The sequence below is a fragment of the Phaenicophaeus curvirostris genome, chromosome 4, assembly GCF_032191515.1.
Source record: "Phaenicophaeus curvirostris isolate KB17595 chromosome 4, BPBGC_Pcur_1.0, whole genome shotgun sequence".
Lineage (NCBI taxonomy): Eukaryota > Metazoa > Chordata > Aves > Cuculiformes > Cuculidae > Phaenicophaeus > Phaenicophaeus curvirostris.
Genome location: NC_091395.1, coordinates 37738091 through 37752388, shown reverse-complemented (window position 1 = coordinate 37752388; position 14298 = coordinate 37738091). Strand labels below are relative to the sequence as shown.

General features: G+C 37.9%; 1 protein-coding gene across 1 annotated transcript in view; it reads left to right on the top strand.

The window, feature by feature from the left end:
- CPE (carboxypeptidase E) overlaps positions 1 to 11685 on the top strand; it is a 60411-nt gene extending 48726 nt beyond the window's left edge. Inside the window, exons 6-9 of the mRNA XM_069855799.1 lie at positions 2173 to 2312; positions 4579 to 4678; positions 6997 to 7115; positions 8955 to 11685. Of these exons, the coding sequence (XP_069711900.1) occupies positions 2173 to 2312; positions 4579 to 4678; positions 6997 to 7115; positions 8955 to 9053 (458 nt within the window). The 3' untranslated portion in view covers positions 9054 to 11685. The remainder of the gene's footprint in view (positions 1 to 2172; positions 2313 to 4578; positions 4679 to 6996; positions 7116 to 8954) is intronic.
- Positions 11686 to 14298: the final 2613 nt, after the last annotated feature.

Sequence of the window (14298 nt, the reverse complement as noted above, 5' to 3'; positions counted from 1 at the left end):
TGTCATATGTATAATAAGAAGGAATAGGGCAGTTAGAAAGCTTGACCAGTGGCAGCCAAGTTGCTGGAGTATTGAATAAATCTTTTGGAATATATTGATTTCTTGGATATTGCAGCTAATCATGATATTGAAAAGGCAGTCAGAGAGCGCAAGTTGTAGCCAGGCTGATGCTCTCTGAATTACGGATGTAGTACGCCACAATTTAGATCTGAGCTATCTTCACCCTGTTCTCCATCCCAGAGATTCAGATCATCACTGGTGATGCGCTCTGACTTTTTTTTAGGAGCAACACATATAAACTAGCCAGGAGTTGGGAAACAAACTATAGGATATGATCATTGTGCACAAAACTTGAAAACGAGTTACTGCTTCTGTTCTTGAGAAACTAGGACAACCTTGAGTATCACCACCTTGATTTGGGTAGTCATGGGGGAGGAGTAACTACTTGAAAATTGGAGCAGTAATGGTCAAGAGTTGTTGGCACTAATGTAAAATTACATTATGCCCTTTAGCTCCCAGTTCTCCTCTTCATGGGTTCTTTCTTGCAGAAGAAAGGCAAAAATCAAGAAAAACATTATCTAGTGTCTTCAACAGATGCCTCTCAGTCAATATAGCTGTCAGGATTTTACTCATGGCCCCACTGCACTCCTGCTGTGTTCTGCTGAATGGCCCATTTTGCATTCTGCCTGGTGGGACACCAGAGCTGTCCCTCCCAGGAGCACCTTTGTCTTCTGTGTCCTCATTTTTCAGCCATCTCAAAAAAGGCTTAGAAATAAAAAGTTTCTTTCAGGCATCTGAAAAGTCCATGTTCCTATCAGTAGTTATCTTGTTGCCTGGTTGGCAGAAAATAGATTCACCCTAAAGTGTTGGCAAAATCCCACCTGACTCAATCTGTTCACTGCCTTTTGTGTTCTGTTTTGGATATTACATCAGCTCTCTGGACATTTCTGGAACAGTTCACAACACTGGTAAAGAGACTGTATTAGTTCTCATATGTTGCTTGCCTAGGGTAACATAGAGCTGAATGGATTAGCTGTGTTTGAAGTACTTCTAAATCCCTTGATGACCTCCATGGGGATTCTCAAAATGCTTGGTAACCCTTTTCTTTTCAGTCTTCTGTTTAAGAATCCACTGATTCTGCTAGCTAGCTAGACTGGGAAGGCAAGTGTTAATTCTACATCAGCTTCTACAAAGAATGTATTTATAAGCTGTCTGGGAAGCCAGAGTCCCTCTCCAGCTGGCTGATCCAGTTGCAAAACTGAAAATCGCTTTGGTTCTTGGTTGACTAAGTCAAGTAATAGGTAATATTTCTATGCACTAAGAGGAGTGTCTCAGAAGTGGAAGAGACTACCTTTTTATCATCAATTTTTTGTTCCTAATGATGATGCTACTGTATGTATTTTTAAATTCCTGTGATTAAAGTTGCATTAGTAATGGTATTTCTCTTAATGTTTTGACTGATTTTTTTCAGAGGCATTAAATACCTGTATCCATGGAAAAATTTCAGCATATATTAAGTTTATAGCAAGTTTGATTTTGGTTTTTTTTTTAGTGGATAATCATAAATATTTGGAGTCTATTCTGAGAAGCTTGACAAAGAGTATTCATTGGCAAGCAGATAGTTTTCTTGTAAAATGCTATTAAGTTGAAACCCTATATTTTCACTAAAAGAAATAAAACATGTTTTTGAACAGTCTTTATAAACTCTTTTTCAAAGGCACGTTGTCATGTTTCATTTGCTTTATAATTAGTTGTCATTCATCTTGGTTTACAAAGTGATTGAATTTTACTTTCATCTGGAAATACTTTATCCATAATCTGAAATAATTTTCTGTTCCTAAAGAGAAGAAAAGGGAATTTATATGTCAATTATCCAAAACCAGGTGTCAAGTAGGAGTATACAGGCCAGGTGCAATGACAGGTAGATGTATACAGGCTAGATATTAAATCTTTTCTAAACTTTCCTTGGGAAGAAAATATTTTTGGGAATTGTCTTGTTGGTTTCACTAATTTTAACGCCTCTGATTTTATAACTAAGCTGATTAAATAGAACTGCACCAACTGTATTTATAGCTATTCTTTCCTTAACAGCCCCAGCATTTCATGTGTCCTCCTTTATTTATTTCAGAATGATGTGAAATGCATCACTGACTCTCTTTTCTGGCATTGCAGGAATGCAGGATTTCAATTACCTCAGCAGCAACTGCTTTGAAATCACAGTGGAGCTTAGCTGTGAAAAATTCCCACCTGAAGAAACTCTGAAGGGCTACTGGGAGGACAACAAGAACTCCCTTATCAATTATATTGAGCAGGTAACAAAAAGGAGGATGGTAACATTATAGTTACAGTACATGAAACTTATAAACTTTGTGGTATGTGAACATTTAATTTGAAATGTCATACTAATCCCATTGATGCTCCATAATTCTTATGTCTCTAAGGTAGTAGGAAGAGAGGAAAAGAAGAGAGATTTTAATAGTATGGAATTTATCTTGCCTTGCTTAAGCTATTACAGATACTTAATAAGTATTTATTGGCTTCCTCAATGAAAAGGAAATACACATCTCCAGAGTAATTAATCCCCCTAGCACTAATATGTATACTAAGAGGAGATGGATTGCCCTCTACGGCTACTAAAGTGTGTGTACAGATGTGTGATGAATCACTTCGGACGTACAGGAGCCTAGACATCTGGATTAGACTGCCCTGGCAGTTCAGCGTAATGTCGGGGAGCATGTCTAATCCAGGTTTCATAGATACTCCACTGCTGTCTGATTGCATGAGCTGCTGATATTCAGTGTAGAGCTGTCAATGTATGATTCCATTGAAGATTATACAAAATCCAGCTTGAAATGTAAAGGGTAGTTATGGGTTTAGGTAATCTTGTGCTAATGAGTTGTTAAAGTTAAGAATCCTGAAATAGATCTCTCTATGTGTTTGGGTTTTTTTAGTGTTGTTTTCTTTTGTAGATTTTTTTTTAAAAATAATTTCATGCTGTGTAACAGGCTGCGTTGAAATGATTGTTTCAAGCAGAGTGAGACTATCAAATTTCTGAAACCTGGATATTGTAGTTATAGATTACAAATCTGTCTGCGAACCTGAGATTGAAAAATCAGAAACATACTTTGTTAGCAGAGCTGGTCAAGTGATACACTGATTTCTGTAAGAATTCATTTGTGCAGAAATGCTTTAATTAGCCATAAGTCTGAAATGTTTGAGTTATACTGTTTTGTTAGTATGTTGCATATGGGCTGAGGAAAAAGCTGTGTCTGCTCTGCAGGTTTTTACCCATTCATTATGGGAATCATCTCAGCTCCTTTGCACATGAGTTAATTTTCTCTGGTTCATAGTAAACTATGGTGTCACTGCATTTTCAAAATGACTAATGTGTAAGAGATTGTTTTGCCAACACCCCTTGCTCCTGTGGAGCTGCTGGTTTTGTCCTTGAAGTTCAGATGGTCTATCTGGCATTGTTTTTTATCCTTGTGCAGGGTAACAGACCCAGCTCCATGGTCCAACTCCCCCATGATTGCTGAGGACAGTGCAAATATGTACTTTTCTAAGCTAGCTGCATCAGACTTCTTCTACAGTGTAAATCTAGTGAACTAAATTGTAGCAACTGAATAAAGCATAGAGATTCTTAAAAGGGAACATCAAAATCTAAAAATAAACATTGTGATCCACAAGTCTTTTTCAAGTATTACAGAGTGAGAGAGAAGCCTGAACTCCACAGCACTTTCCTTCTTACTTTCCAGGCTGTGAATGAGATGCATCTTTGCCCAGGTTCAAAATGTCCCATTCTCTCAGCTCTGAGAACTGCGTATCGCAGGCAGTGAAAAAACAGTTCATCCTCACTCTCTTGCTTAAGAAATACCCGCAGGACTGGTCTCTTCACATACTGCAATCAAACCAGTGCTTTAATTTCATATGTGCTGGGAACAGACAGACGAGGTACTTCTGGTGCTGTTGCCTGGAGTGTGCTGCCTAAGAGGCAAGAAGGAATTAGAACATAACCCACCATTGCCTTTCTTGTATGGACCATGTGGGGAGTGTTGTGACTCTGTGTGGTCCCAGATCAAAGACCCAGATGTTTTGGGTGCGCGACTCGAGCATCTCACACAGGGATTGCCCATCAAAATCCAAGTAACCATTTAACCTTGTTAAACTTTCTTTTTTTAAGCAGTTATGTCCATTATTAGCCCTAAATTCCTACAGTTGACAAAACTTTAAAAGAAAAAAAAGTTCATCTTTTTAGGTTGTCTTTCAAAGCTTTTCAGCACATTCATTAAACCCCAGTGACAAGGACTTTACAGTCGAAGTTCACATATATTATGGTTTGCTGCATATTTCTGAGAAATGCTTGCATTGCACAGAGGAATTAGTATAACTACAGCTAACCTGTTCTTCCTCTTCACTATTTGTTGCACTGTGATGTTTAGTAATTATCCTTATCAGCATGTAGACTGTGGCTTCTGGAGCATGCATTGCTAGATGTATCAATAGGTATTTTATTGATGAAAATATCATCTTTTCTTAAGAATTTTCCAGTGATTTCCCATGTGACTTTATTTATTTTAGATTCATCGAGGAGTGAAGGGGTTTGTTAAAGATCTTCAGGGCAATCCAATAGCAAATGCCACAATCTCTGTGGAGGGGATAAGCCATGACATCACATCAGGTAAGCATTGTACCTGAAGAAAATAAGAAGTGCTGGAATTTACTACCCTTTGCTTGGAAACCTGGAGCCATTTCAGATTTTATTAGCTGAAGCTTTAAGGGAGCAAACTTTTGAAGCCTAGAAATCATGTTGTTCCTCAAGGAGCTTGTTGTCTGCAGGATTTCATGAATATTTCTCTTGTATTTTGCTCTCAGAGCAGCTGGTGACTGGTTGTTGGAACTTTGTGGATCACTGGTGTGAGTTGGTTTTGGCAGCTCTTGGTTATTCATGCTTGGTTTGTCTTTTGATTTGTGGTGCAAGTACTTTTTCATGACTCTGACAGGATTTAAAGTCCTGTCAGCCATGCTGTTTTGAGTTTAAAGGCTAACTCGTAGTCCAAAACTCTTACGTTACTTGTGATGTGATCATACCTTTTGGTATCTCTATTCTGGACAGAATTTCAGTTCACATAGCTTCTTCCTGCGAAGATAAATCCTCTCTGTTGCTTACAAATATGTGACTGGGTTTTTTTAATAATAGTGGCTCTAAAAGAGGAAATAATTGTGTTGGTGTTTATTTTTGGTGTGCTTTATTCTAGGAATGAATTCAAAGGTAGCTCGCACACTTGCAGTCTTTCCTGTTGACTCGTGCTTTCTTATTCTGAATGGCAATGGTTTTTTTGAAGATACTAATTAGAAAACCAATAATAAAATACCAGTGCTTTATGTATGAGCTAACATGATGGTAATTTGCTCAATGATTTGTCTCACGATACTGTTATAGAAATGCAGAATACTGTGATAAAGGTCTGGTTGACCCATCAGTTGGCTTTGATTTGTGTTTTTTCTCACATCACTTGTGAAGAGAACGGCATTTCTGCCAAGCAGGAGAACAGTTTATGATAACATTAGCCATCTTCTTTAACTGTGTATTGAGAAGGCAAAATGTATAAAGGATGGAAATAAATTTTCAGGGGTAATAAAAAAGGAATAAATTGTGCAGAGAGATACTTTGAGGTATGAGAGAGTGATGCCTATGATGCTGCAGCTTACAGTTCTACAGTACAAAAAAGCATCTAATCATGAATCCTCTCACTTTGTTGTGTGTTTTTAAGCCTGGGAGTCATGTATTGTCAAAACAGTGAGGGAAACAAGTACTTGAATTTTAGCATATTCAAAAAGAATAAATATTCTTCAGGCTTTTTTTCCCCTGCTCCTTTGTTCATGAGTTAAAATTCAGCTTTGTTCCAATGCCAGGAATTAGAACAGATCATTATCATAGCTCTGCAGCAGTATTTTTTTTCCTTCCTTTTTGTTTTACGAAGAGAAAAGTCTGGGAGCAACTGGACTGACTGCTGATGGTTTTTGACCATGTGAACTGCAGACGGTTAAGTAATATTTCCCTCTGTGCACTATGTAGCTGCAGATGCACTGAAATGGCATTTAAGGAACTGGCAGTAAGTGCTTTAAGTGGCACTGCTAACTGACCTTAGAATAGCCTAGCAATGTTTTCTGAATTTCTCTGTGGAGATAGAGAAATTCAGTGTAATAGGCTATGACATGTTAGATGGTTGCCTGCTGCTGGTGGAGGGCAGATCTGATTCTTTGTGAAAATGGGAGAGGGTGATTTCTATAGGAGAGGATGATGCATTATTATTCCATGACTGAAAAAGCTGATATGTAATAACACTCAGTGCAGTAGAAACCTTTCTTTGTCCTGAGTGGATCAAACTTAAATTTCTTTGTTTAGCTAAACTGAGGAAAATCAGGCCTTGACATTGTCTGGATACTGAGACTTGTAGATAATGATGCTTCAGGGAAGATGCACATGGACTGTTCCAGGAAATGGTCATTTATAGCTTTCTCTGCAGCATAAATTGAGAAAGGTGGTCCTGTTTATTTATATTTGATGAGAATAAAATTTATTAAAGTTTGGGTTTTCAGAATACTGAAGGACATTAAAAATCCACTTTGCATTGCAAATTGATACTCAGACATTTAACAGGAGCTGCACATTGGCCGGAGGGTGCTTCTAAAGTAGAATTATGTCCCAGATTGTCCTTTTCTTTAGTGTGCTGGAGACCCTTTGGCCTCAGCAAGCAAAAGCTTTCATGGAGGCTGCAGCACAACTTCAGAGTTGAATTCTCTGTTTTGATTACCCGAAAAGAAGATCTATAATGATGATTTGATACAGCCCTTACAGAAGAGTCCTTTCAGACAGACAAAAGGAAAGGGCTAGCAGGAATACAAAAGACTCTGACCAGATGTATGGTCCCTTCTCTTTAGATGAGTATTTAGTTTTATATATATTTATTTGGATTTTCTTCTTCTTCTCTACAGCCAAGGATGGTGATTACTGGAGATTGCTTGTGCCTGGAAATTACAAAATTACAGCCTCAGCACCAGGGTATCTAGCAATAACTAAGAAAGTGGCTGTGCCCTTTAGCCCTGCGGTTGTGGTAAGTGCTCATGTGTGTGTTGGTTATCATCTACTATGTATTAAAAAAGGTCTCTTTTTTCCTTCCTGGTACACTTGAAAGTAAGAGGTGATTATTCAGAACATGCTAATTTAGAAGGCAGGCTGGAAATCTACTCAGCTAGTACTTGCTGCACAAGCCACTGGAAGTAATTGTGTTGTACTCATTTAATATCCTGTTGATCAGCTTTAAAATGAAAAGACACAGAGAAGGGTAATATTGAGATTCTTAAACCTTTTTTGTTGGTTGATGTGTGAACATTAATCAGATCAAAGATTACAGAGTATCTTTAAATAGCGGAGCATAAAAAGTAGGAGGTGTTGAGGTGTTCATTGAGACCTGATGGTTTTAATCTAAATTATTAAGTGACTACCTGCATAAGTTACAAACTGTGTTCAGCTCTAGGCAGAAAGACAGTGGTGGAGCTATACTACACTTTGCGTAGATAGAAAACATGTATGGTGAATAAGACCTAGAGTCAGAGTTCTGAAGCATTTCTGAACAAATATACGTGTGTGTGGGAAATGATTTGAAAGTAGCCCTGAAGATAAGGAACTGGGGGTGTTAGTGGGTGAGAAGCTCAATGTGAGCTGGCAATGTCTGCTTGTAGCCCAGAAAGCCAACTGTATCCTGAGCTGCGTAAGAAGAAGTGTGACCAGTGAGTTGAGGGAGGTGATTATTCCCCTCTATTCTGCTCCTGTGAGACCTCACCTGGAGCACTGCATTCTGTTCTGGAGTCCTCAGCACAGGAAGGACATGGATCTGTTAAAGCAAGTCTACAGGAAGTCCGCAAAGATGATCAGAGGGCTGGAGTACCTCCTGTATGAGGACAAGCCGAGAGAGTTGGAGTTGTTTAGCCTAGAAAAGAAAAGGCTCTGGGGAGACCGTATTGCAGCCTCCCAGTACCTAAAGGGGGCCTACAGGAAAGCTGGGGAAGGGCTTTATATCAGGGAGTGCAGTGCTAGAATGAGGTTTTAATGTGTATGTGGGGAGATTTAGATAGATTTGATATGAGAAGGAAGTTTTTAACTGTGCAGGTGGTGAGGCACTGGAACAGGTTGTCCAGAGAAATTGTGAATGTCCCATCCCTGGAGGTGTTCAGGGCCGGGTTGGATGAAGCTTTGAGCAACCTGTTGTAGTGGAAGCTGTCCCTGCCCGTGGTAGAGGGGTTGGGACTAGATGATCTTTAAGGCCCTTTCCAACCCATACCATTCTATGATTCTGTGATTTTTAATTCATCCTCTATAGAGATTGTGGGTTCTACTTTTAATAATGAAAATAAATGCTTATTTCTCTAGTGCATATCATACACTAGAATATACTACATTAGCGCATCATATCTACATTAAAGAGCCATGTGTCAGAGAAGCACCCTGCATCTTCTTGATGTCATAAAATTGTATGTGTTTCAATACCTGAGGGTTTTCATTGCTAGGTATTAGACAGCGATATGCTGATGATACTTTTTATTATATGCGAAGTGATTTATGTGGCTGGCTGATACTCAGTTAAAGTTTCATTGGCCCATATTTTTAAAGTTTTTGCCAAGTTAAGGACTTGTCAAGTGTCTGGTTTCTTTTGGAAATTTTGCTCATCTATGCACATTTTTTTTAAATAAATTTATTGTATTGATATGCTAGTATTGCACGTATTGAAATCAGCCCTGAGAGACTTTGGAATAAACCTAGGCTAAAATGGAAGGTACCTCCCTGAGTGTTATGTCTATGTTAAACAACTTCTTTCAATAAATGACTCTTAAAAGCCTACCCTTCTCTCTTTCTACAAATCTTACCAGTGTTTTTGATTGTTTCTCTTACTCAGGTTGATTTTGAACTGGAGTCATTATCTGAAAGAAAGGAAGAGGAGAAAGAAGAATTGATGGAATGGTGGAAGATGATGTCAGAAACATTAAATTTTTAAATGAAGATTTTGGCTTTACAGCTTTTAATCTATTATATGTTGACTTAGTATAATGTACTGTGGGAAGTCCCTATATTCTAGGTTTTGTGCACTTCACGATAATTAACTTCAAATTTTTCAGTCATCTTTTGATTCATATGATTAGAAATAACTACTAGCCTCCTAGCTAGATAAAGAAGTTACTAATTCTCTTTCATATTGTTATAGAAAATTTATGCTTATATACAACTCAAAAAAATTAATTAATGTCTCTGCAGCCTATATGGAAGTACAATCTGCTGTGTATTATTTGCAAGTTCAGAGTACATAGGTTAATTCTTGATTTTAAAAAAGAAATATACTGTAGTTGATTCCCAATACTGCCAGATATATTTGACAGTGCATAGTAATAGGTGGTGCTCTTTGCTGAGTTCTATAATGGATGTTATTGAAAAGATTTATAATAACAGTGTGTGGTGTAATAATATTTTAAAAGGATTAAAATTCAGTATAACATTTTGTATGTCTCTGGTGTTGGGGCTATTTAAATATGTAAGAAAAATTAGCTGTCACTAATTTTAGTAAGCAGGAGGAATCTGCGTAAGCTCTGTTATTGAAAATGACATGGAATGAATTCAGGAGATAGTAGAGATTCCTTAAACTTTAATGGTATTTCAAGATCAGGTTTTAATTTATTTCTCATTACTTATTGACCACATTAAAAAATGTGAATGGGCAAAGAAGAGCTTGTGCATCTTGTTAATCTGCTGTTTGTATTTGGTTTATGGCAAGAAAAAAAATAGTTTCAGATGACATCTGTTTTAATTAGACGACTATCTTTTCAGCAATCTTTACACGTGTCAGTGCTGTCTAGATAATCAGCCAAAACCTCATATGTTCACCAAAAGCTATCAAAACATTAAAGTATAGACAATGAACTGGAAGTCTACTGAGGACATGCATTTAGTCTCAGAAGCCAAGAAAGGTTTTGTTTCCAGCTTTGTTTCTTCTGCTGGTTATTCCCATCTAAAACTAGAAGCGAGACAGATAAGTGGAATTTTTTTCAGTGTGGTAAAATTTTCCAGAAATACTTGAGGATGCTAAAACACCAGTTCTTATTTAAAAAGATCCTTTTCCCCATTTTTTTTGAAGTATACTTGAATTAACTTGCTTTAGTATTTTGTTTAAGATGAGTGAAATTTGCAGAGTCAGAGAATAGACATCAACCATAGTGGGGGGGAAGTTTGATATAATTCTTCTGAGACCACTGCCAGTATGCTACTTGATAGCAGCTAAGTATCTCATGTGTTTGAAAGCTTACAAACTACTAGTCTATTTTAATTTAAGATAAGATGTTTGATATAGACTTCCTCCCTTTGTTTCTTTAGTATCACTGTCTGTGTTTTGATTAACATATTATTTTACTTGATGTTGTAGTTCAGCGCTGTTCAGAACCAGCCAACAATGCACTATCATGCTCCTGCCATAACTAAAAATTCACATGTTCGGGAGTAGGATCCAAACTTACCTCCTTTGGGTATTTAAAAATCTACTGAAAATACTTTTATTTTGAGAATTCTAAATTCTTTAATAAAACTAGCACTTGATCCTTTATAGTAGCAGGCTTAAGGTTTGACCCAAGTTGGTAAATTCAACAGCAATAAAAAGGCATAAACTTTCTCTGATCAAGAATTTGCTGTGGAACCTGTAACTCATTTGGTTAGTAAATATTTAATTCCAAACTTCAGGTGAACTTCAGTTGCTGTCAGTTGTTATACAGCGATGAACTTCAAATCTCCATTGTGATGAGGAACCCCTGTGGCAAATGAAGAATCTTATCCTTACATGTCTTCATAATAACTTGTGGCTAGCTGTGCACAAGAGCGTGTGTAAAGGGTGGCCAGTTATACTAACTTGGCTGTTCATGGTAGTCTGAAAGGCTAAGACATATAGCACAAAACACACTCTGTGTCTGGAAGTAATGATACTGTTTTCAACTGAACCAAATAAAGTTGAAGCAAACAGTTTAAAAATGAATTGTAATGAGAATGCTGGCCTGTGGGCAAATGGCTACAGGAGTTTTTCTGACCTGGAAACTAATTTAATAAGGCAAGTGTATATTTGTACAGAACACCTTACTCTGCCTCTTCCAAATCCAACAATTTCAATCCAAATGATATTACTACATGGTGTGATGCCTGTCATTCATCCAGTCTTCCTGTGTGGTGGATTGTGTGGCATAGTGCAGATGTTTCATCAAAGTGATCTCGTAACAGATTGCTAATCCGTACTCCTCTGGACTTCTGTTTCATGCATTTGCAATTAAATATTGTGTCCCTTAAATGATCTCTTCATTCTACTCTACATGACTGCTTGCTGTTACTGTGCTGAGAACAGGTTAAAGTGATTAAATGTTACAACACCAAAACCACTGCCACTGTTCTTGCTGTAGGTAAGCATCCTTAAGAACAGCATAGCCAAGACTCAATAAATTAATTCATTATGTAACTTTCCTAGCTGAACTGAGCTATATTGTAGGACTGTGTATGTTTAATTAGAAGATTCAAGTGTTGTGTGATGCTGAGCTTTTGGTTAAAAAGACACATGCTGTACTATTGTACAATAAATCTACAGGTTTATTTAAAATGTAAAATGTGTGAGTACTTTACAGGTTCAAAATGTGTGTGTCTGCAAAGTAGGCCATAAACATCCTCAGTGAGGTGCGTGTGCCAATTAATTTGCTGTTTGAACAGGTAAATGAGACTGGGATTAGTGCTGGTATCCCATTGACATCCATCCATAGCCCCCTAACTTTGAGCCAGCACATCCTCCTTTGGGAGCATGCGTTTTTTGAGTGCCATTTCCATGCAGGTTTTCGAGTAAATTCATGGATAAGAATGAGGTGCTCCACATCCATGCAGGTTTGATGGGGTTGAAGCATGCACTTTTGTGTGTCTCTTCCTTCTACAGTATTTGGAAATCTATTATATTTTCATACCATATGTGGTATTACACATATCTTACCACTCCAGTGGTCAGGATTATGATAGCGAAGTAAGTAAAATAAAATCACTTCATAAGAATAATGTAATTCCTTTTCCTAGGTTGTGGTATTCATGTCTATATGTGAATTCATACATGGTCCTGTCTATTCATCAGCTGATAGTAATATATGTTGAAGTGAGATGGTATGTAAGAAAGAATTGCTTCCAAGTTTCTTTCTCTGAAGTGTTTTAACAAATCTAACAGCTATGTTAGGAACACTTAATAACTAGTCCATGAAAGGGCAGAAGATTCGAAGAAGGATGTCAGGTTGGTTAAAAGGAGTTGGGATTTAGAGTTAAAAGTTGGAGTTAAAATTTAGAGTTAAAAGTCACAGTTCCCATGAGCCTGATTCTCTCTGACATCTGAGCGTAGTTTGACTTGGGCCTGCAGAACCTGTGGAATAGCAGCAGTTTAATGTCCACCTTTCTAAGAGTTACAGCAGCTGTCTAGATCTTCTTTGTAAACCTTCTGCACTGGAGAATTGTCTTATTTCCTACTTGCAGTTATCACTGGAAACACAAGACCTGGAAACGTCACAGCAGTGCTTGTTTTCTGCCTTCCAGAATCTTGCAAAAAACTCATTATTTTCTTGCAGGTATTTTCTTTTATTCTCCCTAAACAATTTTTTTTAATGTAGAGCTACATCTGTTGTGAGTAATTTACTGCTTGTTAATTTGACTCATAAGTTCAGTCATTGACGTAGCCTCTGTTCCAGTATTTCTGACTTTTACTATTAAATCCAGACAACAAAAACAGTTGGGAGATTTTTTGAAAGTCATGGCTTACGAAAACCCAGTGGGATGGTTTGTCTCCTAGTTTGTGAGGGTTTTGAGTGAGCTTGCTTCAAGTTTCCATTTTTAAAGCCTACTTTATGGGGACAAGAAACATGACAACTGAGAAGCTGATGTAATCCTGTGTGTCCAGGAGCTAAGGTTTTGAGCAGTGTAGGAGTATTGGAATAGGCAATATAAAAATTAGCTATTTAGAAACAACTGTTGTGCACTTTTACTAACTGTGGTAATGGGAGTATGTTAATTGAGTTAAATGGCCTTGCAGTGCTGTTTCTTCAGCCCTCTTTATTGTGCCTCTCCATGCCCCAGGCATTATATTTCAGCAATGACTTAAACACATCCATGATTAGGCACCATTTATCACAGTGCTAGTTTTCCCCTGAATTAATGGTTAATACTTAATGCTATTTTATCTTTGTCCTACTTTCATGTTCAGTTAAGCCACCACAGATTTTTGTAATCATGCATCACTCTGTGCAGAGTGGAAATTGTCAAGGAGAGATGCTGAAGAGTTTGGCTCCTGCATTGGGAATGTAGAGGGAATTTGACATCTGGGAATGCACTGGAAGCAGTTTAGTATTGTGAAATAAGTAGATTTTGTAGAGCTTTTTGCTAATCGTTCTTTAGTAAAGGGCAAAGGGCTGAATAAGACTATAGAATTCTAGGAGTGCACTATGTCTGTGTATTTAGACTTTAGGTAAAGCTACTCTGGAAAGATTCCCATTAGTTTCACTGAGGTTTTTATCAGACCCTCAAGCCTGGAATACGAGTAGCCAGGGCTAGCTGGTACCAAGGCTGCTCATTTTACATTAACAGTAATTGTACTTCCATCTTTTCTAGAGGAAAGATACAAAATGAAGTCGACTTTCACAAAGTGCAGAATTTTTTTAAGAGTCATTGCAAGACCTGAAGTAGAAATAATGGAGATTAGCTGAACTAGTGGCAACCTACAGCTCACTAAGCATCTGAACCGCTGCTTAGTGGAAGATGGGAGGGTAAGTCATGATGCCATTACTGTTACACTTACCCACTGAGGATGTGGTCAGGGCCATGATTTAGAGACAAAATATTGAGCTAGATTAAATTGTTACCTCACTGAAACATAGCAGCACTAGAGGGGGTCACAGTGTTCCAATACCATCCAGTAACATGAGATTCCAGTTCATGAACTTGGAGGAGCATCTGTTCTGTGGTCCACTGTGACGTGTGTTCTGGTGTCCAAGGGTGCAGAACCAACATCTTTCCTCCGCATTCCAGCAACTCTTACACAGAAGGTAAATTAAACACATCTCAGAAACGATGGACAACATTCACCAGAGGACTTGGCTGCCAAGAACAGTACATACAAAATTACAGTCTGAGTTCCCTCCTGTCAGCTCACTGAATATCCGCTCATGTGGCTTTCCTTGGCTGCTTCCAATTCTCTCTCT